General features: G+C 38.4%; 1 protein-coding gene across 10 annotated transcripts in view; it reads left to right on the plus strand.

Annotated features, from left to right (window-relative positions):
* The window catches only part of Fn1 (fibronectin 1), a 64,654-nt gene that overhangs the window by 23,068 nt on the left and 13,791 nt on the right, over positions 1–27,795 (plus strand). For 4 of the 10 annotated variants that reach the window (XM_071619652.1, XM_071619647.1, XM_071619650.1 and 1 more), the window contains exons 15-35: positions 128–304; positions 999–1,127; positions 1,228–1,317; positions 1,959–2,153; positions 3,042–3,314; positions 4,728–4,994; positions 9,226–9,320; positions 10,816–10,984; positions 11,401–11,487; positions 13,664–13,855; positions 15,141–15,413; positions 16,561–16,743; positions 18,757–18,846; positions 20,025–20,294; positions 21,069–21,185; positions 21,852–22,016; positions 22,663–22,818; positions 23,490–23,603; positions 24,421–24,690; positions 25,863–26,053; positions 26,897–26,984. In XM_071619652.1, coding sequence (XP_071475753.1) covers positions 128–304; positions 999–1,127; positions 1,228–1,317; positions 1,959–2,153; positions 3,042–3,314; positions 4,728–4,994; positions 9,226–9,320; positions 10,816–10,984; positions 11,401–11,487; positions 13,664–13,855; positions 15,141–15,413; positions 16,561–16,743; positions 18,757–18,846; positions 20,025–20,294; positions 21,069–21,185; positions 21,852–22,016; positions 22,663–22,818; positions 23,490–23,603; positions 24,421–24,690; positions 25,863–26,053; positions 26,897–26,984 — 3,591 coding nt within the window. The remainder of the gene's footprint in view (positions 1–127; positions 305–998; positions 1,128–1,227; positions 1,318–1,958; positions 2,154–3,041; positions 3,315–4,727; positions 4,995–9,225; positions 9,321–10,815; positions 10,985–11,400; positions 11,488–13,663; positions 13,856–15,140; positions 15,414–16,560; positions 16,744–18,756; positions 18,847–20,024; positions 20,295–21,068; positions 21,186–21,851; positions 22,017–22,662; positions 22,819–23,489; positions 23,604–24,420; positions 24,691–25,862; positions 26,054–26,896; positions 26,985–27,795) is intronic. The other 6 variants (XM_071619653.1, XM_071619649.1, XM_027941709.2 and 3 more) reach the window with 3 other exon arrangements.

The following is a 27,795-nucleotide window of genomic DNA, read 5'->3' on the forward strand; positions in this document are numbered from 1 at the left end:
TCATTCTCAGTTCAATTCCTTCCGTGAATGGCACCTACATTTTTTAAATTACAGTATTCTTCAGACAAGAAGGGTGAACATTCTAGAAAACTCAAGGACTGCTCTCCCCCTTTCTGTGGCATTCTAGGCAACACCGTGACAGGAGAGACGACACCTTTGTCACCGGTAGTGGCCACGTCTGAATCTGTGACTGAAATCACTGCCAGCAGCTTTGTGGTCTCATGGGTCTCAGCTTCCGATACTGTGTCTGGATTCCGGGTGGAGTATGAACTGAGTGAGGAGGGAGATGAGCCACGGTACCTGGGTAAGCTAAACACGTTGTCTCAGGACAGGTTTGGAGGGGTGATGGGTAGACCCCCTGGGGACAGGGCATCATACGTGGTCTGAACACTCTCCCCTCTGATAAAAGTCAGGGAGGGGCTGATCCTTTACAGAACTGGCTGGGTTCCTGTGAGCAACGACACTTTGTCCTGGTCCCTGATGTGAGCTTCACTGAGCACCAAGCATTTGCCTGGACATAGGTTTGCACAACAGAAGCTATTTTCTCATGGCAGTGATTGTATATGAGGACTACCTCTGATGATGGTAGCTTTGAAGAGCGCTCAGGTCCTTTGCTTATGCTTTTCAGATTCCCCTGGTTAGAGATCTTTTACAAAGTTTGTTGAACTCATTCATGGGACCAGCATCCAGGTCAAGAAAAAGAATATCCCTCCCACCCCGACCCCCATCACTTTCTGCCCGTTGCTGCTACTATGACTTATAACCACACAGAGCTATTTTCAAAAATTTGGGGGTGGATTATTAAAACTATGCATCTTTAGGAGAAGATTTTGGAAAAATGAAAGAAGAAATATCCCATAGTACATTAATAATCACTGATTATCTTTTACTACATCTCCTTCTAGTCTTTTCCCCCCTGTGATACGTAGTTCTTCTTATATCAGCTGTGGAGGCATTGGTTTGCTTTGATCAGTGACTTTTCCTTTTTTATTCCAAAGAACTCCCGAGCACAGCCACTTCTGTGAGCATCCCTGACCTGCTTCCTGGCCGAAAGTACATTGTAAATGTCTATCAGATAGCCGAAGACGGGGAGCAAAGTTTGATCCTGTCTACCTCACAGACAACAGGTACCTGTGTGCTACATGGTGTTAAAGGAATCCTTTTGTAAAAGCAGGGCTATAGCAAAGTTGCCCAGCTGCCTCACTTCCTCCTTCCTTTCTTTGTTAGCTCCTGATGCCCCTCCTGACCCTACTGTGGGCCAAGTTGATGACACCTCCATTGTTGTTCGCTGGAGCAGACCCCAGGCACCAATCACAGGTGGGCTTAGCCTTGTTCTTTGGCTTCTTTGTTAATCTTTATGGCATAAGTGTGGCAAGAGCAGATTCATACTGTGGATCAGTGTAACATTCCATTTTACCAACTCCTTACACACTCACACACATACCCCTGTAAAGGCAGCTCATTGGCCATTACAGCAAGCATTTCCAGGGCTGCAGAGGTGTGGCATTTCTGAAAACCTTACACTAAGGCTTACTCTTAAAGAAGAGCTAAGTTGCCTATTCAGCCTCATAATAGAGGTTCCTCAAAGACACAGACAAGGCTTGAGAGCTCTGTGTTCAGGCTGGTTCATTAATTGCTTCCATAATCCAGAGCTCAAAGAAGAGAAATCAGCCTAGCATGAATATTTACACCTACTGGCTTTTCTAATTGACAGTTATTAAGTATCTCATGTCTTCAAGGATGATATTTATTATTAAAAAGGTTTGTATGGCTCTTCTTATTTTATCTTTGTGCTGAATAGTCATTAGAAGTGGTAGCATTGAAAGAATCAAAAAGAATCTTGCTGATTCTTAGCTAATCAAGCAAGGTGTAAGGGTGACTAGAGAGGGGAGGATTTATGATTTTCTTAGCCTCTGTTTTATAAAACAGCACTTCATACTTTTCTCCTGACCCTGCAGGGTACAGAATAGTCTATGCACCATCAGAAGAGGGCGGTAGCACCGAGCTCAACCTCCCTGAGACTGCCAACTCTGTCACCCTCAGTGACTTGCAGCCTGGAGTTCAGTACAACATCACCATCTATGCGGTGGAAGAAAACCAGGAGAGTACTCCTGTCTTCATCCAGCAAGAAACCACAGGCACCCCACGGTCAGGTAATGCTCCCCTTGATGTCTTCTCCCCTGGGGCAGCTAGATAACAGGTAGACCTCCTGGGATCCAGTTCATTCCATTAGCCTCCTGGGGAGAACTGGAGTACAAAGACAAAGGGTTGATTGTCCCTGAGAGAGGGTTGTTTTCTCTCTGTCAGTAGTTCCTACATTCAAATCATCTTAAACTAAGGATATTCAGCTGAAGTGTACACAATATAAGTAAGGGAGCTTATCAAAGACAGCTGTTGGCACTTCTAGTCAAAAAACAATTTTACCATCAATTTTTCTTATTTTTTTTTCCTCAGAAGCCTAGGGTCATTTTATCTGTTACTCTTAATTATTATAAAATAGTTCAGTAAAATAAGACCATCTTATCTTTTGGGCAGTTACCTTAAACTGTATTTTTTTATGTTTAACTTCTCTCTCCAAATTGATACCTCTTATGCTGTAAACTCATACATTTACCTATGTATTTTAGACACAAAACTTCAAATTTTATAATGTAAGCAGTATGACTGAACCGTGAAAATCTATGCAAAAAAGCCAATTATCTGGCTAAGAGACAAAATTTAGCAGTGCTCTGGGAGGGTAGCCAATGAAGTGCCTAACATGTCCAGGAAAATGGCCTTAAAGACACTTTTCAGCTGGCCATGGTGGTGCACATCTGTAATCCCAGCAACCTGAGAGACTGAGGCAGGATTTCAAGTTCAAGGCCAGCCTCAGCAACTTATCCAGGCCCTAAGCCACATAGTGAGACCCTGTCTCAAAATAAAAAATTAAAAGGGCTGGGGATGTGGCTTAATGGTAAAGTTTCCCTGGCTTAAATTCCCAGTACACACACACACACACAAAAGTTGGAATTGTGAATGACTTGCTGTTTCTTGTCTGTTAGATAAAGTTCCCCCTCCTAAAGACCTGCAGTTTGTGGAAGTGACAGACGTGAAGGTCACCATCATGTGGACACCCCCTGACAGTGCAGTGACCGGCTATCGTGTGGATGTGATCCCTGTCAACTTGCCTGGGGAGCATGGGCAGAGGCTGCCCATTAACAGGAACACTTTTGCAGAAGTCATGGGGTTGTCCCCCGGGGCCACCTATTACTTCAAGGTCTTTGCTGTGAACCAGGGGAGGGAGAGCAAGCCTCTGACTGCACAACAGACAACCAGTATGTACTCTTCCTACCTGTGTCTGCCCCACCTCCAGCTTCTCCACCCTCACATCTGACCTATGTGGAAGTGCAACCTTGCTGTTCTATTAACCTCCTGGGTTTACAGTTTAGCAGTAGAAAAACGCCCAACAGGGAGACTGTGTATTGAGTGTAAAGCTCACTAAACTTGGAATGAAAATTCAGATAAGCTCTGTGGATGGTAAATGGTAATCCATTTCCAATACTCAGGGGGATGGCACTAAGAGAACCTAATTTCCTTTGCTAATGGAAACATGGTTAAGTAATTTGAGTGCATTTTGTATTTAATAAACATATCTAGATCTAAGTTAAAATGTAAACTACTAACATTTTTATAGTAGAATTTAAGAATTGTAGTTGCTGGGCTAGGGATGTAGCTCAGTGGTGGAGCACTTACCTAATATGTTCAATTCCCAACACTGCAAAAAAAAAAAAATGTGGAAATGAATAAGTGTCTACTATTTTGAACACTGAGTTGTCTGCTCAGTTCTAGCAAAGCACTCTACTCATATTTAATCTTCATTTTAATCTTATAAAGGAAAATATTATTATCTTTACTGGATTCAGAAAGAAACTTAAACATTTTTGAAGTTCTGCAAGTTGTAAGGTCATAGAGCTAAGAAGAGATAGAACTGGCTCTAAAACCTGACTTTTTGATTCTGGACTCCCTGTTTTCAATTATACCCAGCCACCTCCTAAAGATTTCTTGTATCTGAAATGTGTTCTAGAATTCTGAGGGGAAACTGCTAGTTGTCATACTCAAGAAGAAAACCCACAATGGATGTTTCCATTCCAATGGATGTACTATTCTTTCAGATAGTACAAAGTTACCCATGCCTACTGAGAATCTGAGGTTCTGAGCCTGTTCTAATGACTATAATTATTGTCTACTCAGAACCATGCGAAAATAACATTTATTTCTCCAGCAAAGGACTATTCATTTAATAAATGCATAGACTCTTCCTTTGATCCATAGGGAACTTCCATCTTGCTGTCCTTTCTATTGAGTTTATCTCTCTTCCCATAACCTTTCTGGCTCTGAGAAAATTGTGGGGTTCACAAGTATTTGTTTTGCTTTTTTAAGAAAATGCCATCGCTTTAATGTAATTGTAATTTCTGAGTGTGATGGGAGATCTTGCTGAAAATGAGACTGTCCAAAGGATAACCCTCAAGGGGAAAAGGTCAAGGATTTCTCATGGCTGACACAGTGTTTAGGCAAAGTTGTACAAAGTGCTCTGTCTCTTAAAGGCTCATTTTCTCCAGAGTTTTGACTTTTCCTTTAGTTTCTACCTTGAGTAGAAGAAATGCAACACTGTTTAGTCAAGCTTTAAGATTTCAATGAGATAATTACTGATCTAAATATTTCTTGACATGTTTCATCTTTTTTTCTAGAACTGGATGCTCCCACTAACCTCCAATTTGTCAATGAAAGTGACACAACTGTCCTGGTAACTTGGACCCCACCTCGGGCCCGGATCTCAGGGTACCGACTGACGGTGGGCCTGACCCGAGGAGGCCGGCCCAAGCAGTACAACGTGGGGCCCTCTGTCTCCAAGTACCCCCTGAGGAACCTGCAGCCTGGGTCTGAGTACACTGTCACCCTCGTAGGTATCAAAGGCGACCAAGAGAGCCCCAAAGCCACTGGAGTCTTCACTACATGTAAGCCAAAATTTAGTTGTTTTTTTTTTGTTTGTTTGTTTGTTTGTTTTAATGGTACTGGGGATTGAACCTAAGGCCTTGTGCATGTAAGGCAAGCACTCTACCAACTGAGCTGTATCCGCAGCCCTATCATAGGTTCCTTACTGTATTTTTGCAGTCTCTGTTCTTCCATTTTTAAAGGTTAACTTTAAAAACTTAGTACATCATTTAAAGCAATGCTACTAATAATGTGCTCTACGGATTGGCTGCTGGGCCATAAATTGTTTATTATTCATCTGCTACAAGACAAGGAGCTTGTGCCAGAATGAAATTCAAAAGCATGCTATTTCATTTAGCTGATAAAATTTTTGAAGAAAGGTCTTCTCTATGAGGTTTGGTGATGTAAAACACGTGCCTAGCATGCCCAAAGCCCTGGGTTTGATCTATAGTGGCTCAAAAAAAGGAAAAAAAAAATTTTTTTTTTTGCATACATTGCCAAGTTCCTTATTTCCTCCTAGGCTAGCACTTTGAGTAGCATAATGACCCTGCAATTAGAAAAATTGAATTCTATCAGACAAAATAAATTTACCAAATGGTTAAGACAAACTAAATCAGCATCTCTACCTATAGTTTATTTCATTGGGCATCAAATGATAGCCATACAAGCAGAATAAAAAATATCTAGGGACTGAGTGGAAACCAACCAATAGAGCAAGAAGCTGAGGAAATTATTTCTCCCAAGTGTTGTTGACTGCAAAGCATTAAGTACTTCTATAGGACACAAAAACGAACTTTCTTTTCTTTCTTTTTTTCTTTTCCTTAAAAAACTCTTGAAGTTCCACAGAAGGTGAAAATTCTAACAATAATTTTTGGTCATGTTTCTACTTTTGCTCAACATTTTAAAGGAAATGGTCTTAAATCTTCTATATGTACACATCACAATAAAGGCCTCTATTCACAAACTGATTTCCACTAAGTACATTCCATTTACATTACAAAGAATTATGAGACTCTTTATTGCTAGCCAAATATTATTTGTTATTTTCAACTTGACATTTTGAATTATGAAAACATCTAACATAAGCACTTTTTTCAGCATATATTGCAACCATGTACTAGTTTTCAATTTCCCAAAAGCTTTCCACAAATCTTCCTCTTTTACTAATTTAAAAATATAGACATTCAAAAGCAGTCAAAAAAAAGTCAAGACAACCCTTAGTTTGTACATAACTCTGGAATTTATTCCCCAAAGAAATCTCTCTATAAATGTTTACCCATAAGAATCCATACTTCACCAAAAACTTATTTCTGTTTAAATTTGGTGTCTGGCCAATGAAGGCTTTTTCCTAAATGATTGTTAGTCACAGGCAAATGAAATTTGCTTTTAATTTGAAAGAAAGTTCACCTTAAAATTTCACTCTTTTATGTCATCTGGTTCTGAGAGAGCCTAAAATCTACTCTCATGAAATTGTCTTTGTATTTCTTAAGAAAGGCCTTCACTGAGTTAGAATGGAAAGTCCTGTGCCTGTTTCCTTTCAGCAGAGAGCCTTTTTTACTGAAATGTAGAATTATATAGTTGTCTTTTTCATTAGCATGAGACATATTTTATGTACTTTTCTTTTTTTGCTGAATAGAGTGCCTATGAAATGAAAGAGAATTTTTAGTGAAGATAACAATAATTAAGTGGAGTGAGGGGATCAGTACAGGAACTTTTTTTTTTGGGGGGGGAGCTTTGATACACTTATTGGAAATGCAATTTTTTTGCTCTCTTGAATATGTTATATATATATATTTACTTAAAATATAATTACATTTGAATTAAAATGCTAATAGCAAAATTAATTTTTATTATGTAAAGGTTAACTTAGTACATTGCAGAGTATACTTTCAAAAAACATTTGTTGAAGAGATGATTAATTGAGAAAGAAATGATAATGAGAACCACTCAGGCCTGCTTATATTTAAATAAACCAACGTAAACAAGGAGTTATACAACTTCATTTGAACCTCAAATACTCCTGTGGCTGTAAACATCCGCAGAGCTTGCTGTTTTTGAAATTACTTGTAACTTTCTGTAGCTTTTTTACTGTCTTACTAAGCTGAATTCTGGGAATAACTTTCTTGAGTTTTATAACTTGTGCTGAATTCTTAAGAGCAAATATGAGGAAAGTGGGAAGAAGCAGCCATTTCTGGGGAAAATATGGCTCACTCCTTTATTGATAGGGCATATTTTATTTCTTTAACAGCCAGGCAGTTCTTCACCTAACAAGACCTTCCAGAATCTGTAACTCATACTTAACAGTCACATCCTTTGTTTGACATCAGTTTGTGGGGTTGTGGTTTGGTGATTTTCCTGTAATGGTCTTACCAGACAGAGAGGATCATCTTAAACTTGGGAAGATTTTCCCTGTCTAGCTCAAGCAATAGAAAATACCCAGTTCTAAAGTCCAGGACTGTTGGAGAGAATGTAATTTGTGAAAAAGTTGTGGCTTTCACAGATGTTCAATAAAAGAAATTGACTGTTCCCTAAATTGTTTCTTGTGGGCCATTAAAAATGGTGACCCCCGGCTGGCCCTGGTATTTTGGCAAAGTGAGCCACAGCCACGTAATGTATGATTTCAGAGGTGCTGGAGAGCACCAAGGATCACCCACCCCCGTTTCCCCAAATGCCACCAGAATAATATATTTAACAAAATAGCTCACTAAACCTTAGTTCAGTTCAGCCATTATAGCAGTCTGCAAAATGGCCCACACAGATATTTGACTTTTTCCCACACAGTATTTTAAAAATAAAAATAAGAAGTAAGACATTAAAATCCAGACTGAGGGGGAAAAAAAGGAAGAATTGCAGTGTTGAGTCTAAATTCCCACATGGCATAGAAAGAAAAAAAAAAAAAAAACATTTGATTGGAGCTACATAGACCAGAGTCTGAAGACTTTTTAATCTCTGTTGGTGTAATTCTGGAGGATAACTCTTTGTATCACTAGCCATTCATGATTTAGAATAAATGCTTTCAGTAGTTATTTTTCCCAGTGAGAACAGAGTTTGATTGGGACATAAAATGGAAGGAGTTGTGAAGGCATAACCCAGGGCTACTAATGTGCTCCAAACCCTTGAACTTAATTCACCCAACTCAAACTTCTTGGCTTCCAAAGCCTCATCTTTCTAAGTTTATAACAAGAATTTGCAAGGCTGTTGGGAGTGCCTGCCTTAACTGTGTACACATGCTCTTTCTCCTCCTCGCTTTTTTGAAGACATTTTAAAAATTTGTCCTTTTTAGATATACATGATATAGAGTGTATTTTGACATATACATATGGAGTATAACTTATTCTAATTCGATTCCGGTTTTTGAGGTTGTACAGGATATGGAGTTTCACTGGTGGTATTCATATATGAACATAGAAAAGTTATGTCCAATTCATTCTGCTGTCTTTTCTATTCCCATCCCCACTCCCTTCCCTTAATTCCCCTTTGTCTAATCCCTTGCTTTAAGGAATATTTTTCACTAAGAGAAATAACTGGTGCTAGGATGCTAGAAGATGCAAAATAAACCTTTGTTATGATTTCTAATTCTAGTGGTAGGATACTAAACTTCTATAGAATTCTTATGAATGAACAATCATATATTAAAAGGATGAATTTTTACAATTAAAATACATCCATGATTTCAGAATTTTTTAACTTTTATATGGCATCACTTACCGCAACCAAAAATATTGGTCACCATTGTGGAAAATTCAGCAAAAAGCTATTTTTAGATCACATCTGTAATTTTACCATTGCTCTTAATGTTTAAGAAACCAAATGATCATCTGTTTGCAGAGACCAGTTACATATTTTATAAGGGACTTTATTCTGTTATAAGAAAATTTATTGTCACCAAACTCAAATCCCAACAATGATGAAAAGCCACAAATCACAGAATCTAAGGAGTTGAAAGGGTTGTCTAGCCACCTGTTATACTCAAGTGTGATTCACAGACCAGAGTTGGCATCATTGGCCAGTTTGAAAAGCTAGCTCCTCAACCCTGTGCTGGACCTCCAGAATCAGCACCTGGATTTTCACCAGGTTATTTGTGTGGCACATTGATCATTGAGAAGCACTGCTCTTTTCACCTGATGAAGTAACTCCATCTCCATCTACTGGTTCATTAAACTCAAGTTCTAGATAAAGATACTTGTTTTTTACATTTTCTACCATCATTTATGAGTTGAAGGTGTTGAACACATGTGTTGGTTCATTTCATAGTGCAGCCATCGAGCTCCATTCCACCTTTCAACACAGAGGTCACTGAGACCACCATTGTGATCACATGGATCCCTGTTCCAAGGATTGGGTTTAAGGTAAACTGCAAATGTTCCTAAATTCTTGTGATGCAGGCTTGATAGAGCCGTCCTGTTTTTGCATGCAGTAGATAGAAGCTGTTCAGGAGAGGAGACCTGGGTGTTGTCACCTGCCTCTGTTCACACCTGGAGGATCCCCTTGCTTACCTTGTTCAGTTGCTGCAAGGATGGACTGAGGCTGGGCGAGTGCTTTGCAAAGGAGAAAACAGTAGCACAGACCTGTTAGTTGTTGCTGTTTTTATTTTCTCTATCCTTTCCCCCAGGGAACTACATTTAAGAAAAATGTAGGAGAACTCCATTTGATGTATTGTTCTAAATGGGTGCCAAGCAGTTCACAGAAGCCAATTTGGGGAGAACAATTAAACTCAGAGTCATTTAAAAATCACACTTTTATCCAATCAGTTTCCTTTTGACTTGTTCAAAGCCCCATGGGTAAATCTCTTTAATAGAGGTTAAGATTGAGGTCTCCCCTGTAGATATCTGGATTCATGTTCTTTAAAGTAATGATATTAGGGAAATGATGAATACAAATGAATATGCTTGAAAGAATTACTTTTGTTGTTTATGTAGAGAATGGAGGAAGAAATAATTCATCAAGACTGGAAATTAAGACTAAACCCCCAGGATTGTTTTAAAAATAAGCCAGAGGTCATTTCCTTTTTGAGTATGTAATGGCCATATTGATGATTAGGCCACTTATTGAGACTCCTTTTTGAAGTGTGCCAATGTACCTTGTGGATTTCCTTTAATGGCATCAATCTAACCTTCAGATGCTGCGTAGCATATGAAGGATTTTTCTGAGGTCTAACACCATTTCATAACACAGTGTTACCTGGGTTTTTGAAATAGAAATTTGAAAGGATTTAAAACTATGGGCACATTTATTTTAATTCTTCTTTTGTAACATATCCTGCAGCTGAAACTATGAACATAATGTCTTCAACAGGAGGGTTTTGTGTGTGTGTGTGTGTGTGTGTGTGTGTGTGTTTTAATAAGAGGTGCTACAGAGGCTGGTGCCCTGAAATGGCAACTGAAAAGTGCACTAGATGTAAATAACTCATTTAATAGAGTGTCTAGGGAGTTTCCTCTCATACAAAAGAAAATAGAAGTGAACTATATCATGTGGCCCAAAGCCCCCTGTTTATACCAGAAGGTCCTTTATCAAGCAAATCAGCATTTTTAATAGAAGGTTCCAGGCATTTCTCTAGAACCTTCCATCACAAACTACCTTAGTGCCATTTGGATGATACCTTAGTGCCATTTGGATGATACCTCTTCTACCCTGGCTCCAATCTAGGGAATTTCTAGCTGAGGTTGGAAATAGAGCTACGGCACGTCCCCAGTGCCTCCCCAGTGAAAGTACATTGTGTGTTTCTGAGGAGCCATGATATGTAAAGTCTAACCACAACCTCTCAACACGTATCTAGTTTATAATTTAACTATTATTTAACCAGAAATGCTTGTCCTTTGTGTTTATGTGCTCTCCTCCCTCTAGCTGGGTGTGCGACCAAGCCAGGGAGGTGAGGCCCCACGAGAAGTGACTTCAGACTCAGGAAGCATTGTCGTGTCTGGCTTGACTCCAGGAGTAGAATATGATTACAGTGTCCAAGTCCTGAGAGATGGGAAAGAAATCGAACAGCCGATTGTCAACAGAGTGGTGACACGTAGGGAGAGTTCTTGTGTATTTTTTTCTTTTCTTTTAGCTTTTCAAACTGTTCTACTTTTTAAAATCTGTCAATAGCACTAGTTATAAAAATAGTATGGGGGAAAAATCTTATCCCGACTTACTATTTAGAAATTTGGGAGAGCGGATCCAACTCATGCCAGGTATTTTGGGGCATAAGATATGTTCTTTCCATGGTCAAGAGTATTTGCAAACTGGAAAGATGGAAATAATTCCATTAGTAGTACAAAATAATCGTGCACCATGTTTTCATACTTTAACTTCTATAATTTCACCAATTCTGGAAGGAAGGGAGGGAGGGATGAAGGGAAAAGAAAGAAGGGGAAGAAACATTCCTCTGGCCAAAGTACTTTGTGTGAGCTCTCATTTTTAATTTAACATTTTCTTTTTGCATAGCACTGTCTCCACCGACAAACTTGCACCTGGAGGCCAACCCTGATACTGGAGAGCTTACTGTGTCCTGGGAAAGGAGCACCACCCCAGGTAGGCCTGGGACCAGTCCGAGGGTGTATACCTTTCCAAAACCAAGATTTTATACTAAACAAAACTTTCAGCTCATGTTGGTTGCATCCATACCTGCTATACTTAACTTGAGGAATATATCTAGTTTATTACTTAACTCGTTCTTATTTTACTGTTAAAATTTTTGTAAGAAGTAGCTGGGTACAGTGGCACATGCCTGCAATCCCAGTGGCTTAGGAGGCTGAGGCAGGAGGATTGTGAGTTCAAAGCCAGCTTCAGCAACTTAGTGAGGCCCTTAGCAATTCAATAAGACCCTGTCTCTAAAATAAAATGTAATATTAAAAACAAAATAAAGAGGATGGGATATAGCTCAATTGGTAGAGTGCTTGCCTCACATGCATAAGACCCTGGGTTCAATCCCCAGGACCACAAAGAAAAAAATAAAACAAAGGCTGCGGATGTGGCTCACGGGTAAATTGCCCCTAATTGCCCCTAGGTCAATCCCTGGTACAAAAATAAAAACCTGTAAGAAGTATTTCTTGCACACCTCTACTGCTATGTGGGTATAAAACTGAGGTAATTATCTCTAAGTCTGATCAGTCTATACAATCACACAAAGTAAAAGTAGCTCAAAATGTCCTTTCTAATCTCCCTCTGAAGTCTAGAATGATTTTGGTGAAGTTTGTTGTTGTTGTTTGTTTTTAAATATATGAACACATAGTTTAAGCCAAAGCTACCCAGTTTCCAACTGAGTTACTCTGGTTTTGAAACTTTCTGCTGGGGAGTTTCATGCTGGCTGGCAGCTAGTCATTAATCTCCAGTCTCAATGGCCTCATCAGATGATCACAAGCAAATGCAATGACCTAATTTTTTTTTTTTTTCCCATCCAGCTGGATTTCCTTGTATAACACTTTAGTGTTCACCTTGTTCCTAATGATAAAATAGACCCTTGTTTCCTTGTCCTTTGGAAAGTTCAACATCATCGCTCTTCCACCTCTTATCTTTGGGTCCTGAAGATCTCTAGTTGTCACCACCTACTTGAATCTTTCCCTTCTCTCCCTCAATCCTTTTACTGCCCAATTTCCATGATTCCTGAAGTCTTCAATAATTTATAGACTTTTTCTAGAATGAGCGGCATCACCTTGGCTTCTCTTCCTGAAAATCCCATAGGTCGAGAGTGTTTCGTACCATGCAGGTAAAATGGGATGGCCCTCAACAGTCCTACCGAGACTTGATCATTAAGAGAAAGCAGGGGAAAGTGGTAGGAGGAGAGGAATTTGGTCATCATTTCCCCCTTTTCCAAGATTTCCTTTCTTTTCTGTTGTTGCTGAAACATAGCATTATTTTTTGTAGTTGACACACAAAATTTGTACATATTTTGGGTATACAGTAAAATAATTGAATTCATAGAAACAGTGTGTAATGATCAAATAAGCATCTCCATTTCCTCAAATACTTATTATTTCTCTGTGTTGGGCATCTTCAGACTCTTCTAGTTAGTTCAAAATATATTATAGATCATTATAGACTATAGTCACCCTGCTGGGCTGTAGAACACTAAAACGAATCCCTCCTATCTACCTGTATTCTGGTACCATTTTCTTACCTACCTACCTTTCTTTTTCTTTTTCTTCCTTCCCTCCTTGCTTATTCCTTCCTGCCTTCTTTCTTTCTGTTTTTTGGTAACAGGAATTAAGCCCAGGGGTGCTTAACCACTGAGCCACATCGTCAGCCCCCTTTTTAAAAAAATTTTATCTTGAGACAGGGTCTCACTAAGCTGCTTAGGGCCTCATTTAATTGCTGAGGCTGGCCTCAAACTTAAGATCCTCCTGCTTCAGCCTCCCAAACTGGCTGTCACTGTGCCCGACCCATTATCTAACCTTTCTGTATCTCCCTTCCTTGCTACTCTTCCTAGTCTCTAGTGATCTCCATTCTACTCTCTTCTTCTATAAGATCAACATTATAATTTCCACAAATGAACGAGAATACACAGTTTTGTCTTTCTGTCCCGAGCTTATTTTATTTAACACAAGATTTTCTTGACCGTACTCAGACTCTTGGTCAACCTCAAAGGGTTGAATAATAGTAGAATCCTTAATAAACATTCAATCTCCTTCGTCAGTCCACCATGGAGTCTTGTTTAATCCTCTGTGGGTCATCAATGCTCTGTGGTAACTTCCTCCTTTCTGTTCTCCAGGTATCACTGGCTATAGAATCACCACCACCCCTACAAGCGGACAGCAGGGTAATGCTTTGGAAGAAATGGTTCGTGCGGATCAGAGTTCTTGCACTTTTGAAAATCTGAGTCCCGGCCTGGAATACAATGTCAGTGTTTACACTGTCAAAGATGACAAGGAAAGTGTCCCTATCTCTGATACCATCATCCCAGGTAATAGAAAAATAAGCTGTTATCCTCAGAGTGGCAGTTTCAATAAGAAGGGATTAGAATCTTAATCCCCAGATGGCTGAGTGTGTCAAGTGTGTTTGGGATTTAATGCCAACCTCCCAACTGCACTTTCCAAAACTACGCAGTCAAAATGACTGTTTGGACAAAGGCTTGCTGATAACACTGCTTCACTGTCTGTGCTTCACTGGGATGCTCTTTGTTGCGATGGGTATATAATGGAGTGGCAACCGTGGCATGAACTCTCTACTGTTTGCTCACGTGGAAATTACTAAAACGTCATGTGTCTGTACTCAGTGCTGACGGTCTAAAAGTAATATGGTAAATGCATCCCATCGGGACATCTGTGCCTGATTTTACAGTCAGTTCTGCTTTTAGCAGCTATCTATAAAATATTTTTTTGTCTCCATGTGTGAGCACTGATATAGTGTGTGGTTGACAATATCCAATTCCTTATCTTGCAACTTCAAAGTCTTTTTTAAAATTGGAGGAGGGAAAAGAGAATGAAGAAGGAAATAAAGGCCACGCCCACAGGGCATTCCTTCTTATGAATTGAAAGCAAAGACCTATCTAGGGATACATTCATTGTTTGTCCAAAATTGGATGATGACAGAATGAAATTACAGCACAGATTGTGTCCCCTTTGGCACTGTTTGGTATGTGTTTACTAATGCTAATTAAATAACTTTGATTATGAATTAAAAGATTGGCAGTAGCCTTGGACTCAAGCCTGTCCTTGGCCTGAATGTGCTTTTTTGGAAAGGCATATTTCACACCATACATCCATAATGCATTAGTATTATCACCATGATGTTGACATGAGTTTTGTATGGAGCAAAAAACAATTCATTTTAAAACCTTCATGCAAGCTTTGATTTTCCTACTGAAACAGTTTGAGATTTTTTTAAAAAAATCATTGCTGATACTTAATGTGGATATTGTGTCTGGGTTCATGGTTTTGACATCCTAAATTGGCTTATGATTTTTAGGAATCTGAGAAGTCAAACTGTACTGTTTAGGGACATTTTCAAAATGCAAGAAAATCCCTAAAAGAATATTGTAACCTGTTTTATTTTCCCAGGAAAGCAAACTATTCATGATACTTAGGACATCTTTTCAGATCATTTGAAATAGATTGCATATTACCATCATTGCTTTACCATTCTACCAATTTGACTACAGATAACCTGATATACACTGCTTTATTTTTTCCTCTTTTTTTTTTGCTTCTGTTTTCCTGTTGCCCCCTCTTTGCTTTGTAACTAAATAGAGGTGCCCCAACTCACTGACCTAAGCTTTGTTGATATAACCGATTCAAGCATCGGCCTGAGGTGGACCCCGCTAAACTCTTCCACCATTATTGGGTACCGCATCACAGTAGTTGCAGCAGGAGAAGGGATCCCTATTTTTGAAGATTTTGTGGACTCCTCAGTAGGATACTACACAGTTACAGGGCTGGAACCCGGCATTGACTATGACATCAGCGTTATCACTCTCATTAATGGCGGAGAGAGTGCCCCTACTACACTGACACAGCAAACGGGTGAATTTTAAAATCTTCTGTGTTTGACACATGGATGGTGTTGCATGCTGCCAACAGCCACTCTGGTTAAATATGGATGTTTCAAGGGAGAAGCCAGCAATTGGCCACATAGATGAAGGGATTGAGGGATTGAGCCTAAGGAATCTAAAGCATATGTCTGACTAATTGAAGTCGTATGCAAAGAGTCTTAAGTGCACTTTCATTTAAACTGCAAGTATGCATAAAACTAGAGGAATCTAAGATGTCGGATCTAGTAAATACAAAGCAGCAGAGGTGAGTTAAATTTGTAGACCTAGCATTTTTAAAAAAATACCTAACATGAATACCAAATTTTAGGATGAACACGAGTTCATGATGAAAGGTACTTCCAGAATATGCCATTACACTCTTCCTTCTACCCCTGGATAAACTCCACCATTTTCCTTCTTTGTAGCTGACTAAATAGCCATCAAAATTTACAGTAGAATGGAAGGGGTTGTTTTGATGTACAAGAAAAATAAACTTCAGCATATGCTAGATTTTGTTGCTATCATAAGGTAAAGGAACTCCTCTTTAACCACAGTCTGGGGACCAGCATGCAACATCTTAAAGGTTCTCTGCCCTGCATGGGAAGAAACATGCTGAGAACCAATTTGCATGAACCCTTCTCACTTGTAAGTAGAATTCACGGAATGGAATTGTGGCTATGCCATTAGATCATAGATATTTCATGTTTGGGGGGACATTTAGGACCTTCTTGTCTTTTGTCTGTGTGCATGTGTGTTTGTTTTTTTTTTGGAACGTACCCGCTATGTTTCTTTTTGCTGTGTGGCAACTTAAGCCTCTTTGGCCTGGGATAAAAGAATCTTAAGTGGTATTCATCATGTATTGTAAAAATCAGCCTATTTAAAAGTAGATTAAAATGATTCTTTAGAACACATTGATGATGGCAGAAAGGTTAAAGGGGCCTAACAGTACTGAATGTAGTGTTTGATTTTTTAACAGTAGTCTACCATGACTTAGATTAGATTTAGATTAGACTATTTGCATGATTATGACTCTGTTTCCTTTATGCATGAAATATTGATTTTTTTATCTTTTCAGTGGATTTGTGAGCTTTGACTTTAAAAATCATATTAATATAATCTTCCTTTTTATTTGAAACCAGCTGTCCCTCCTCCCACGGACCTGAGATTCACCAATGTTGGTCCAGACACTATGCGTGTCACCTGGGCGCCCCCTTCATCTATTGAGCTGAGCAACCTGTTGGTGCGCTACTCACCTGTGAAAAACGAGGACGATGTTGCAGAGTTGTCGATTTCTCCATCCGACAACGCAGTGGTCTTAACAAGTAAGCAGTCGGGTGCATCTGTTGAATAAACACTAGCCTGGAGCAGATGTATTAATTCTCAAAGAGAATTAACGCAGAAGAAAAGCTGCAGGCGAGCTCCAAACTAAAATTCCAAGTGCACTTCTGTAAATTCTGGAAGACGCAATGCTTATTGCTATCTCCATATACTGTTGATATCTACAACTTTAGTGGAAAACCCTAAAAGTAATGTTCCAAGACTTCAAACACATTCTGCTTTCAACTAAACACAAAAAATAAGTGAATTTCAAGAGAAATTATTTGACTAAATCTAAGTGTTTAGAAGAGAAAAAAAATGAGGATTGAAAACAGTGTCCCCATATATGTTGTGTTGTCATTTTTTCTTGTTAAAGTATCAGCAGATGATCGATTTAACATTTGAAAACTTAAAAACAGTGACTGATTGCTTGGGATAGATCAGGATATTGTGAAGACAGAAGTTTAATTTGTACTTCAAAAAGCATCTGTTGGCAGGATTTCTCAGAAGGCTGAGGTCTTAGAAAACAACTGACATTAAACAAGTTATGGAATTGTCTCTTTCTAGTCCCTGCTATTTTGAAACAGAATATTTTTTAAAGAAAATAAGAGTAGACTGCAATGTGGTGCTGTGTTTCACATAAATATTTCTTATTATATTTCACTATTGTGGTATAATGTGTGAGGACAGCCAAAGATTCCACATAAGTAGAAATGGCTTACATTTAGGGACATTCCTAAATGATGGTCTGAAAACATCCTCTTCCTTTCCAACATGTTCTAGAAAGCAAAACACAAAGAAAGGCAGCTATGTGTGACTATGATCTTGATTTCTTACTTGCTGGCTGGTGACAGACAGCATCCTTATATTTGCATGATAGCGTCCACAGCACTATTTTTGTTGTAGAGCATTCTGAAACCAGTGGTAACCTCATCACCTGATACACACTAAACCCTGCATTGCATGTTGGTTCCTGCTCAACCAATACCTGTTACATGTTATGTGTTCTAAGACCTTCTGGTCCTAATGCTATGACCTCAAGGTAGCCATTTCCCCCTTAGAGAATTATTATTATCCTGTTTTAAAGATGAAACAACTGAGGTCCCCAGTTATTAAGTTACATTGCCTCTGGCCAACTAGGAAGGAAGATGTGAAGTTCCAGCCCTCCTTTCTGGTCCTTTTCCAAACCTTGCAGGACCCTCTGCATAAAGACTGAAGAGTCAACAGTATATAGGGGAATGAGGGTCTAGTGAGCAGAAGTTCAGAGGTTGGAAAGCTTCCTCTGTACCCTTTGGCTATATCAAAATGGGAGAAAGGGTCACTCACGGATGTAGGCTAAATTATTAAAATATATCAATATGGCTCAATTGATTGCTATCCCTTTATCATGTGACCCTTTTCCAATAAAGCTTCATTATTAAGACTATTGGTCCTGACCTGGGTCAACCACTGAATGAACTTGGGCAAGTCATTTAAAAATGATAATTTCTGTTTGCCTCAGCTTTTTTCTTTGTAAAATGGGGGCGGTTGTCACCAACCAAACGTCCAGAGGTACTGGTTATATTTTTTTATGTTGAATGTAGTGAAGGTTCCGTAAGTTAAATATATGTCAAAACTTGTCAAACTGCACATATTAAATTTGCAGTATATTGTATCATTATAAAACTGCTTTAGAAAATAGTGAACCACCATGTAGAGTCTTGGGGAGGGGTCAGTGATCATCCACAATGCCATAGCAGTTGTCTCCTGTGCTCCCAGTGGTCACACTGTCAGGTCCAGATGGAACTAAGTCATACAGAGGAAGAGCTTAGGATAGGGCTTAGAGAGGACTCTGGGCAAGGTGACCCTTCATCATCACCTGCTTACAGACCATCTCCAGGTATCCATGTTCACGTAGGTGTAAGTAGGCTGCAGGACTGAATGCTAATATATGGTATCAGTTGAAATAGTCCCAGGAATACTCTGGTTTTTCCTGCCTTCAAGCACAAGTGTAAAATGAGTCTCACTTGCCTCCTCAGACCTCCTGCCTGGGACCGAATATTTAGTCAGTGTTTCCAGTGTCTACGAACACCACGAGAGCACACCTCTTAAAGGAAGACAGAAAACACGTGAGTCTTGGAGCAACATGCTTATCAAGTAGCTCTTGCCTACCAATTTTAAAAAACAAAATGAAACACTACTTCTAAACATACACCTTGTCTTTTGTGGTGATGATGGTGTGGGCAGCCTTGTCATTACTTTTTGTTCAGTGGTCTTGAAAATTAAAAGACATCTCACTCAACAATTAGTAATTTATAATTAGCAGTTCAGTCAGTAACATTCTACTCCTGCTTCCACAGTGGACTGAAATTAGTTCAGAAACTTTGCTGTCTATGCTTTAAAAAACAGAAAAACAAAAACAAAACAACAAAATGAAACTCCCAAGAAGAATATCTCATAATCTCTATTATTTTAGAGTTGCTGGACATTTCTTTTCATTAGACATTATGCTCTTTCTCCTGAATGCTTTTAATTTTTTTCCCTTAAAAAGGCCTATTTTAGTGTGTTTATTACTTCATAGTCCAAAAAGGACTTCCCAAAAGGAAGTTGATATATCACAATTTTGTTTGAGTATATTATTAAATAGAATTAGTGAATATTTCAATTCAAACAAAAATTTGCTGGAAGTCCCAGAAGGGTTAAATAATTTGAATCTGAGATTAACACTGAATTCTTATTAATTTTCAAAAGTTCTCAATTCATAAAGGATTACCTGCATTAGATCTGTCCAGGATAATGTCTTCAGTTTTAGAAAGTTTTATGTCCAGCATCATCACCAATAACTCTGTTGATATATTAGTCTCTTCCTGGGCACAGAAAGCTTCTTTGGTATCTTCTTTAACTTGACAGTGGGCAGATCTTGTCTTACTTTGAGAGATACAGGATGGAACTGGACTGTTTGAACACTGAAACACTTGAAAATATTACTTCCCACAGTGTCTTAAACACTGGTCTTCAAATGTGATACAGAGACTACTGTAATGATGTGTATACATCACAGGGATTGCTTAGAAAAAGAAAAAAATGCCTGAATTGGCTATTTTGAACTGCGAATATATGATTTTGAAATTCATCTGTGGCTTGGAATCAGTGCCTCATAACCTGAGGTTCAGGGCACTTCACTACATTGATGAGAAATGATAGAAAGTTGGATGGATGTAACTCCCCCCCCACCTTCCTCACATGTTAAGCTCATGGTATCTTGTCTTTTTTCTTCCCCTCTTCCTCTCATGGGTGGAAAATATAGGTCTTGATTCCCCATCTGGCATTGACTTCTCTGACATCACTCCCAACTCTTTCACCGTCCACTGGATTGCGCCTCGAGCTGCCATCACTGGCTACTGGATTCGCCATCATCCTGAGCATAGTGCCGGGAGACCCCGAGAAGATAGAGTGCCCCCCTCTCGGAATTCCATCACCCTCACCAACCTCAGTCCAGGCACAGAATATGTGGTCAGCATTGTTGCTCTTTATGGCAGAGAGGAGAGTTCCCCCTTGATTGGCCAACAGTCAACAGGTAACTTATAGTCTGTTCTTCAGAGAAACCCAGACTTTCCTGTACAGTCAGTACAGTCTTTGAAATAACTTAGCTTTATGTCAGCAGAGTCATCCTCTCCCCCCAAAATAGATCATGGTTAGAGACACAGAGAAGCCAGTGAGAGAATGTGTGGAGGAAAATCTCCCTCTTAGAATATAGTGAAGAAAATAATTTCTTTATCCCAAGAAATTTCTCACCTGATTTAGATATTTATATGTTTGTAATTACTAAAGTTTTATTTAAAATACAGAAAACCATTTCAAAGTTCTCTTAAAAATATAATTTTAGTATAATAGTGCCATTATTCTTGGAAGATAGATGCTGAAGCACTTAGGGGAGAAGTGTCATCTTGATGTCTCTATCTTAGTCTGAAACGATGTTAATCATTTTAGGTTATTAATGTTAAGGGAGAAGCAAATGTTGCAAATGTTTCCAAACAGTACACACTTAAGAGGAGGACAGGTGGCTATTCATTGTTATTATTTTTGTGACTTTTCTATGGTCTTACTAAAATAAAAAGTGGAGGGAACAAAATCCTTCAATAAATTTGAAACAATCATTTTATCACAAATTGAATAGTCTCTTAACCACTTTCCTTAAATTGTTCATAACTTTTAGTTCTACTAATTTCATACAGTATTTACATTTTTGTATGAAAGAAACCTAAAAACGATGTCCTGGAAGATGAGCAAAGAGAATCCAATTATCATTTGAAAGTTATGGATGTGAAGATTTGTCCCTCATATTTTCTAGTTTCTGATGTCCCAAGGGACCTGGAAGTCATTGCCTCCACTCCCACCAGCGTATTGATCAGCTGGGAAGCCCCTGCTGTCACAGTGAGATATTATAGGATCACCTATGGAGAAACAGGTATGTTGGTTACTGGATGCTTCACATTCTTAAGCAGACCAAAATCTGCTGTGAAGAACCCAAAAGCTCAAAATGGACATAAAATTAAAGTAATTTTGGCAGCGCACTTGCAGACACTTGTTTATTCCAAGAATACCTGGACTCTGCATATGATATAGTTGGTTATAAAATCAAGAGAAAAAGTTGTTTATACAATACAACTAGAGGAGGAATAGCAGAACTGAGGAAAAAAAGATTGTCAGTTCACAAATATATTATCACTGGTAAAATGTGATTTTTAACTTTTTCTTCATTTTACTTTTCTGTATTCTCTAATTTTTAGCATAAAAACATTCCATGAAAAAATTTTAAAAGGATGAAGGACATGCGATCCTAGTTTGAGGGCTTACCTCTCCTCCCTTTTAATATTAATCTACAGCTTAGTAACATTTCAAAGTTAGAATGTTAAAATAACATTAATTGCAATTTTCTCCCTATTTTATATACTTATCAAGGTTTAGTATGTGTATAAATACACCTTCCTGTCCAGGATTTATTAATAACACTCTTTAAAGGGGAATAAGTAATAAAATGTGATTTACATACTGCTTTCAATATGTTAATTAATCAGTAATGCCTAAGTAACTCCAAGCCCCTCACATTATGGACTAATCCCTTTTCACACAGGAGGAACGAGCCCTGTTCAGGAGTTCACTGTCCCTGGGAGCAAATCCACAGCTACCATCAGCGACCTTAAACCTGGAGTAGATTACACCATCACAGTGTATGCTGTCACTGGCCGTGGGGACAGCCCAGCCAGCAGCAAGCCAATTTCCATTGACTATCGAACAGGTACAAAGTTCTTTTCTGGAACAACACAGGATTATTTATTCAGATAACTTTTACAATGTTCTCCCAATATATTTTCCTCACCGTGAGCTTGATTTCCTTTCTTTCTTCTCCTCCTTTTTTTTTTTTTCTATTCTTTTTTGCTGGGGATCAAAGTCAGTACCTTGTACATGCTAAAAAAGCACCCTACTACTGAGCTATAATCCCCAGCCCTGGTCTTTCTTTTTAATAAGACAAAATCTTTAGTTAACATTATAAGGCCAATATACAAGGAACGACTTCAAGAGCACAGATTTTTTAAAATGTGTTGTTAATTGATATATCTCATGTGCCTCCTGCAAGAAATAGGCAGAAAGAGAATATTCAACAAATGTTTGTTGAGAAAGAAATGAATGTATTGATAAGATAGGAAGACAAACACCTACCTGGGGTGTAGCTTCTTTGTGAATGAAGCCATCATCTTGAAAACGTTTGTAATGCACACCCCACCCCTCAAAGCTATCTCTTTATTCTTACAAAAGAAACACCTGGGAAAGGTTAATAGGAATAAGAGATCTTTGAATATGTACCAGAACCAAAGATAAGGACTCCTCTAGTCTTGTCCCCCAGGACTGGGCCTGCACTGGTTTCTTTTTACTTTTATTTGTAGAAATTGACAAGCCATCCCAGATGCAAGTGACTGATGTTAAGGATAACAGCATTAGTGTCAGGTGGCTGCCTTCAAGTTCTCCAATTACTGGTTACAGAGTGACCACCGTTCCGAAAACGGGTAAAGGACCATCACAAACTAGAACTGCAGGTCCAGGTAAGAATAACCCTCTTGTCACATACAGCAGGATCAACAGAGTAGGACAACATGATTTTCCTTCTTTACTAGATGGCCACCTTGTCACGGGGACCATACATTTCATGCCATATGTCATGGTTTCCCATTCATGAGCTCAGGACTCAAGATCATTTCCAACTCACTTCACAGTAGCAGTTTTAGGATGCACACATTTCTGGTTTTACATGCATGGTTCTGTTTAGTGACATGGGCCTCTTAAATTACCAGATCCGTCTTTGTGGTTTTGTTGGTATGCACACCAAGAAGAATAACTGACTTTTTCAGATTCTTGTAGATCTGTTGTTTTTATTTTTATATAAAATATTTGTGAAAATAGGATCTCAAAGCAACCTCAAAACCAAGTTAATTTTCTTTCTTCCTTTTTCCAAGAGCACCATCATTCATTGTTGAGGGCATCGTATTAAGTTTTTGACCTTCTCCTTGAATGTGATTTTATTCCAACATGGAAAATTGTATTAGCAATAAACAGGTGTGTCCAAGAAGAAATTGATATCTAACTCCTTGATATTTTCATGACAATTCTGCAAATATAAATTCGAGACCACACATGCTTACTATCAAACTCCAGAAGTCGCTTGGATGGCTTTATAGTACATAGATGCTACATTTGCTTTTCACTCCCCTTGCAGATCAAACAGAAATGACCATTGAAGGCTTGCAGCCCACAGTGGAGTATGTGGTTAGTGTTTATGCTCAGAATGGAAAAGGAGAAAGCCAGCCTCTGGTTCAAACTGCAGTAACCAGTACGTAACAAATGTGTGGTTTCCTTTTCTAAAGTCAAACTTTATTCTTGGGTCTGAATGCCCTCTGCATGTCTTTTACTATTTTATACAGAGGTAGAACCAGCTTATTGTTTAGTTTGTATCTTGAGCTGAGTCCTTGACAAACATTTTTCTTTCTTCCTGCCAAGTAGTGAACTTAGAGAAAAGAAGTTGCAGAACTACCATAGTGAATTGCTGTGCTTTGAATTTCTTTTGCTCCAGTGGCCTCAGCAAAATCTTATTTGCCTATAGCAAATCTACAAAATATTTTGCTAGGACCTTCTTTTCTATGACTGGATGGTAAAGTTGAATAAAGTATATATCATGAAGTTACCATTTTTGGAGGACTATGGCTGGAAAAACATTTCATATGAATACTTAATAAGAAAAAAAGAAAGAGTTTAAGAAAGCCTATAGCGATCTGAATGTAACATTGAAAATCAACGTTACCACTTCCAAGGCATAGAAAATCCAGGTCTATGAGACTAACATCACATTGCAAAACAAATCTCAGTGGAATATCTTTAAATCAATGCAAGTATATCCCCAACGTGGGGACATTTGCAGAGTGCCTACGCATCTCATGTACATCTATTTTGATAAGTTATGCAACATCAAATATTTTCTAAACCAAAACAATTTTAGGCAAGTGTCAAGTAATTTTCCATTGACTAGTGGGTTAATTGCAGTGTAATTCATCAAAGAAAATGGTATCTGCAAAACTGCTTTGCATGTTATAAAAATGCTTATTTCACAACTTGCTTTTCACATGACCTCTTACCATTAATTTGCCTAACAGACATTGATCGCCCTAAAGGACTGGCATTCACTGATGTGGATGTCGATTCCATCAAAATTGCTTGGGAAAGCCCACAGGGGCAAGTTTCCAGGTACAGGGTGACCTACTCAAGCCCTGAGGATGGAATCCATGAGCTATTCCCTGCACCTGATGGTGAAGAAGACACTGCAGAGCTGCAAGGCCTCAGGCCGGGTTCTGAGTACACAGTCAGTGTGGTTGCCTTGCACGATGATATGGAGAGCCAGCCCCTGATTGGAACCCAGTCCACAGGTATCTTGGTAATTGCACCACCAGGGTGCTCATGGGAGCAGTGGCTTTAAGCCTTGCTGAAAGTCTACTTTATCGGGCTATTCATTCCCATGTAAGGGGTAAATAAATAAATAAAATAAACAACCCTCTTTAGAAAAGACCCTCTTTAAAGAGGAAAGAGGAAAAACAATCAATTTTAGGTGGTATTAGGTAAATAAATCTGATGAAAAGAAATATTGGAGTAGCTTGGCTTATACATAAGGCCATGAAACCAGACATCTAAAGATGATACTAAAATTATGGATATTTCCTAAGCTATGACTCCCTGTGGTTACTCTCACACTATGTACAAAGGAAAGCAGTTTGGCATCCTAGAGTTTCCTCTAAGAAAAGATCCCAACTAGGACGTTTTATAGCAGCATGATTCTGAGAGCACATGGGTAAGACCTTTCTCCCCTGGCAAGATAGCTTATGCTTGTGTATAATTTGCTTAAAGGATTCTGATTCAGACACACAGGAAACAGTCATTAAGGCAAATTCTTTCCACAATTCTTTATCCTCTTGTGCTTTATTGCTGAATCAGAGTGGAATGCTAAAAATTTGTCCTGGTGATGGTATAAACCTTAGTGGTAACAATCTGATTACTGCTCTTTGCTTCTCTTTTCTGCTTCTATTATGATCTAATTTTCTTCTTATGTCGCACCACAGAAATACTTTAAATTTAGCAGTTATATCTGCCTTGGGGTCCGAATAAAAAGAGACAATAAAAACATAATTCTATCTTTTTTTGGATGGAATACTGTGAATGGTTTTCCATACGAACATAATTTATATAGAAAAAGGGCCATTGTTCTTTTCATACAAATGGAAAATCAATTGTAATGACTAATAAGCCAATTTGAGTCTTTTGTTTTTTAAGGAAAAACAAATAACTTTGAAAACCCAAAGTTTCCTAGAGCTCAAGTATTTAAAGTGTTTTCAGGATTTGAGAATTGGCAGATATAGAACACACATTTCAGCAAACTTTCTTCCTTTTGTATCCCTTCTTGTTACGCTCTCCTACTGAATCTCTTCTGGACCAGGGAATCCTCTAATCCAACAAGAACTATCCCTTCTACCTCCTGGAATTCACTTTATGTTCCCTTCACCCCACTTCTTGTAAGATAACCTTTGACCAATGACCATCCCAACAGCCATCCCTGCTCCAACCAACCTGAGGTTCACTCAGATTACACCAACAAGCTTTAGTGCCCAGTGGACACCACCCAATGTCCAGCTCACTGGATATCGAGTACGAGTTACCCCCAAAGACAAGAAGACTGGACCAATGAAGGAAATCAACCTTGCTCCTGACAGCACCTCTGTGGTTGTATCAGGACTCATGGTAAGAAGTGACTTCTGTCATTGGAATAAAATAGAGCCTCTCTTACATAGTTTATTAGGTGGTAGAAACATAATCTCATGCTCGATCCAACTGATCTTTTCCTCTCCTATCAAATAATTTTATTGAGAATTGCTTTTTGTTGACCTAAGCTTTTCCAGATGACTATTGGAACAGAATTTTATAAATAGCTTTGGATTTTGTGCAGCTCTTTTGGAAGTATTCTATATATATGTGGGGGGCAATTTGCATATTGATAGGCTGAGTACATAAATTCATTTAGTTATACATTTTTTGAACAATGTCATCTTGGCAAGAAATGTTCTCCAGATTGTACCAACCAACTTGACCCTACCCTCATTAAAAAATTTTTAAATCCTTCTAGACTTGTATATGGAAAACTAGCTAGAATACCAGAGAATTAATGTATATCTTAAGACCAGTTTCAGGGAAACTACAGAAAGGGGTTTCAAAGACAGAAAAGAAAATTATCTTTATCTATGACCATAAAAATTCATGATTTACATCTGTCATATCATAAAAGAAAAAAAAAAAACAGGCTCTTACCCATTTTTCTTATTTTTTCATCACCAGTTTTACATGAAAATGTGAGTTATAGCTTACTTGGGCATAGGCCCATAAGAGCATTTTAAAATTCATTTAATTTCAGTCTGTTGCTGGTCATCTGTAGTGTAGAGATGAAATTAACCTAGGAATTGACAGTGTTGTGAGATTTGTTAGTTTATTTCTTTTTTACTAATAACCACTGAATTATCTAAGCCATGGTGAAACTCCTGGGGCTTCTTGCAATGACACTGCTAAAGCTCACCATGCCCTTATTTCTAGGTGGCTACCAAATATGAAGTGAGTGTCTATGCTCTTAAGGACACACTGACCAGCAGACCAGCTCAGGGGATCATTACCACTCTCGAGAGTAAGTAATCCAATTTTCTAGTCTCAAAATTTTCTGTATAAACAAAGAATGATAAATGATCTCTCTGGTCACTAAGTTAAAAGTGGAATGAGTCCCAATCTGGAAATTGGTGGGATTCCCTATCTTTTTGAATGTTACCTTTTTTGCCCCTTCAGAAAGTATTCCACTAATACCTAAAATGAAATCCTTTCATAATGGCATAACATTGGTGTTATAGATTAGGACTAACAGCTACTTTATGCTCCACTTGTTAGAATTTGTTTTCCTGGAGTTAGGTCTGGGGAGGACATGTTGACTTCTGCTGTATCTTAACAGCACCATAAGTATGGGATCAAATTTGGCCCAGATTTTAGTTTCTGCTCCATCAATAACTTGCTGAGCACTCTTTCAGCCGTCATATAAAGTGTCAAAAGTTCCATCGTCTATAAAATAAAGATAAAATAGGAATCTTTTCTGTTGAGAGAAAAGATATGAAACCCTATAAAAACGACGAAATACTAGCAATAATACTGGCTATATATACATATAATTGCTAGCTGGCCATGCTATTATAATTCCTACCACACACTTTTACAGTACAGTAAATTAATCATTTTAATACTTACTGAAGTATTTGTAGGTACTATAAAGTCAGACCTAGGAACCACTGGTAGTATTTATAAAGCTTTTCAGTTCTTCAAAGAAAAAGGCACCCAATGTAACTATTTCCATATTTCCTAATTACTGTTGAACGTTCTTTGAATGCCAAGGGAGATAATCTACAAATTATTTAATCAATGTATTTTCTGAAGAGGATGTATTTTTAAAACAT

This window comes from Marmota flaviventris, chromosome 11 (genome assembly GCF_047511675.1).
Source record: "Marmota flaviventris isolate mMarFla1 chromosome 11, mMarFla1.hap1, whole genome shotgun sequence".
NCBI classification, from domain to species: Eukaryota; Metazoa; Chordata; class Mammalia; order Rodentia; family Sciuridae; genus Marmota; species Marmota flaviventris.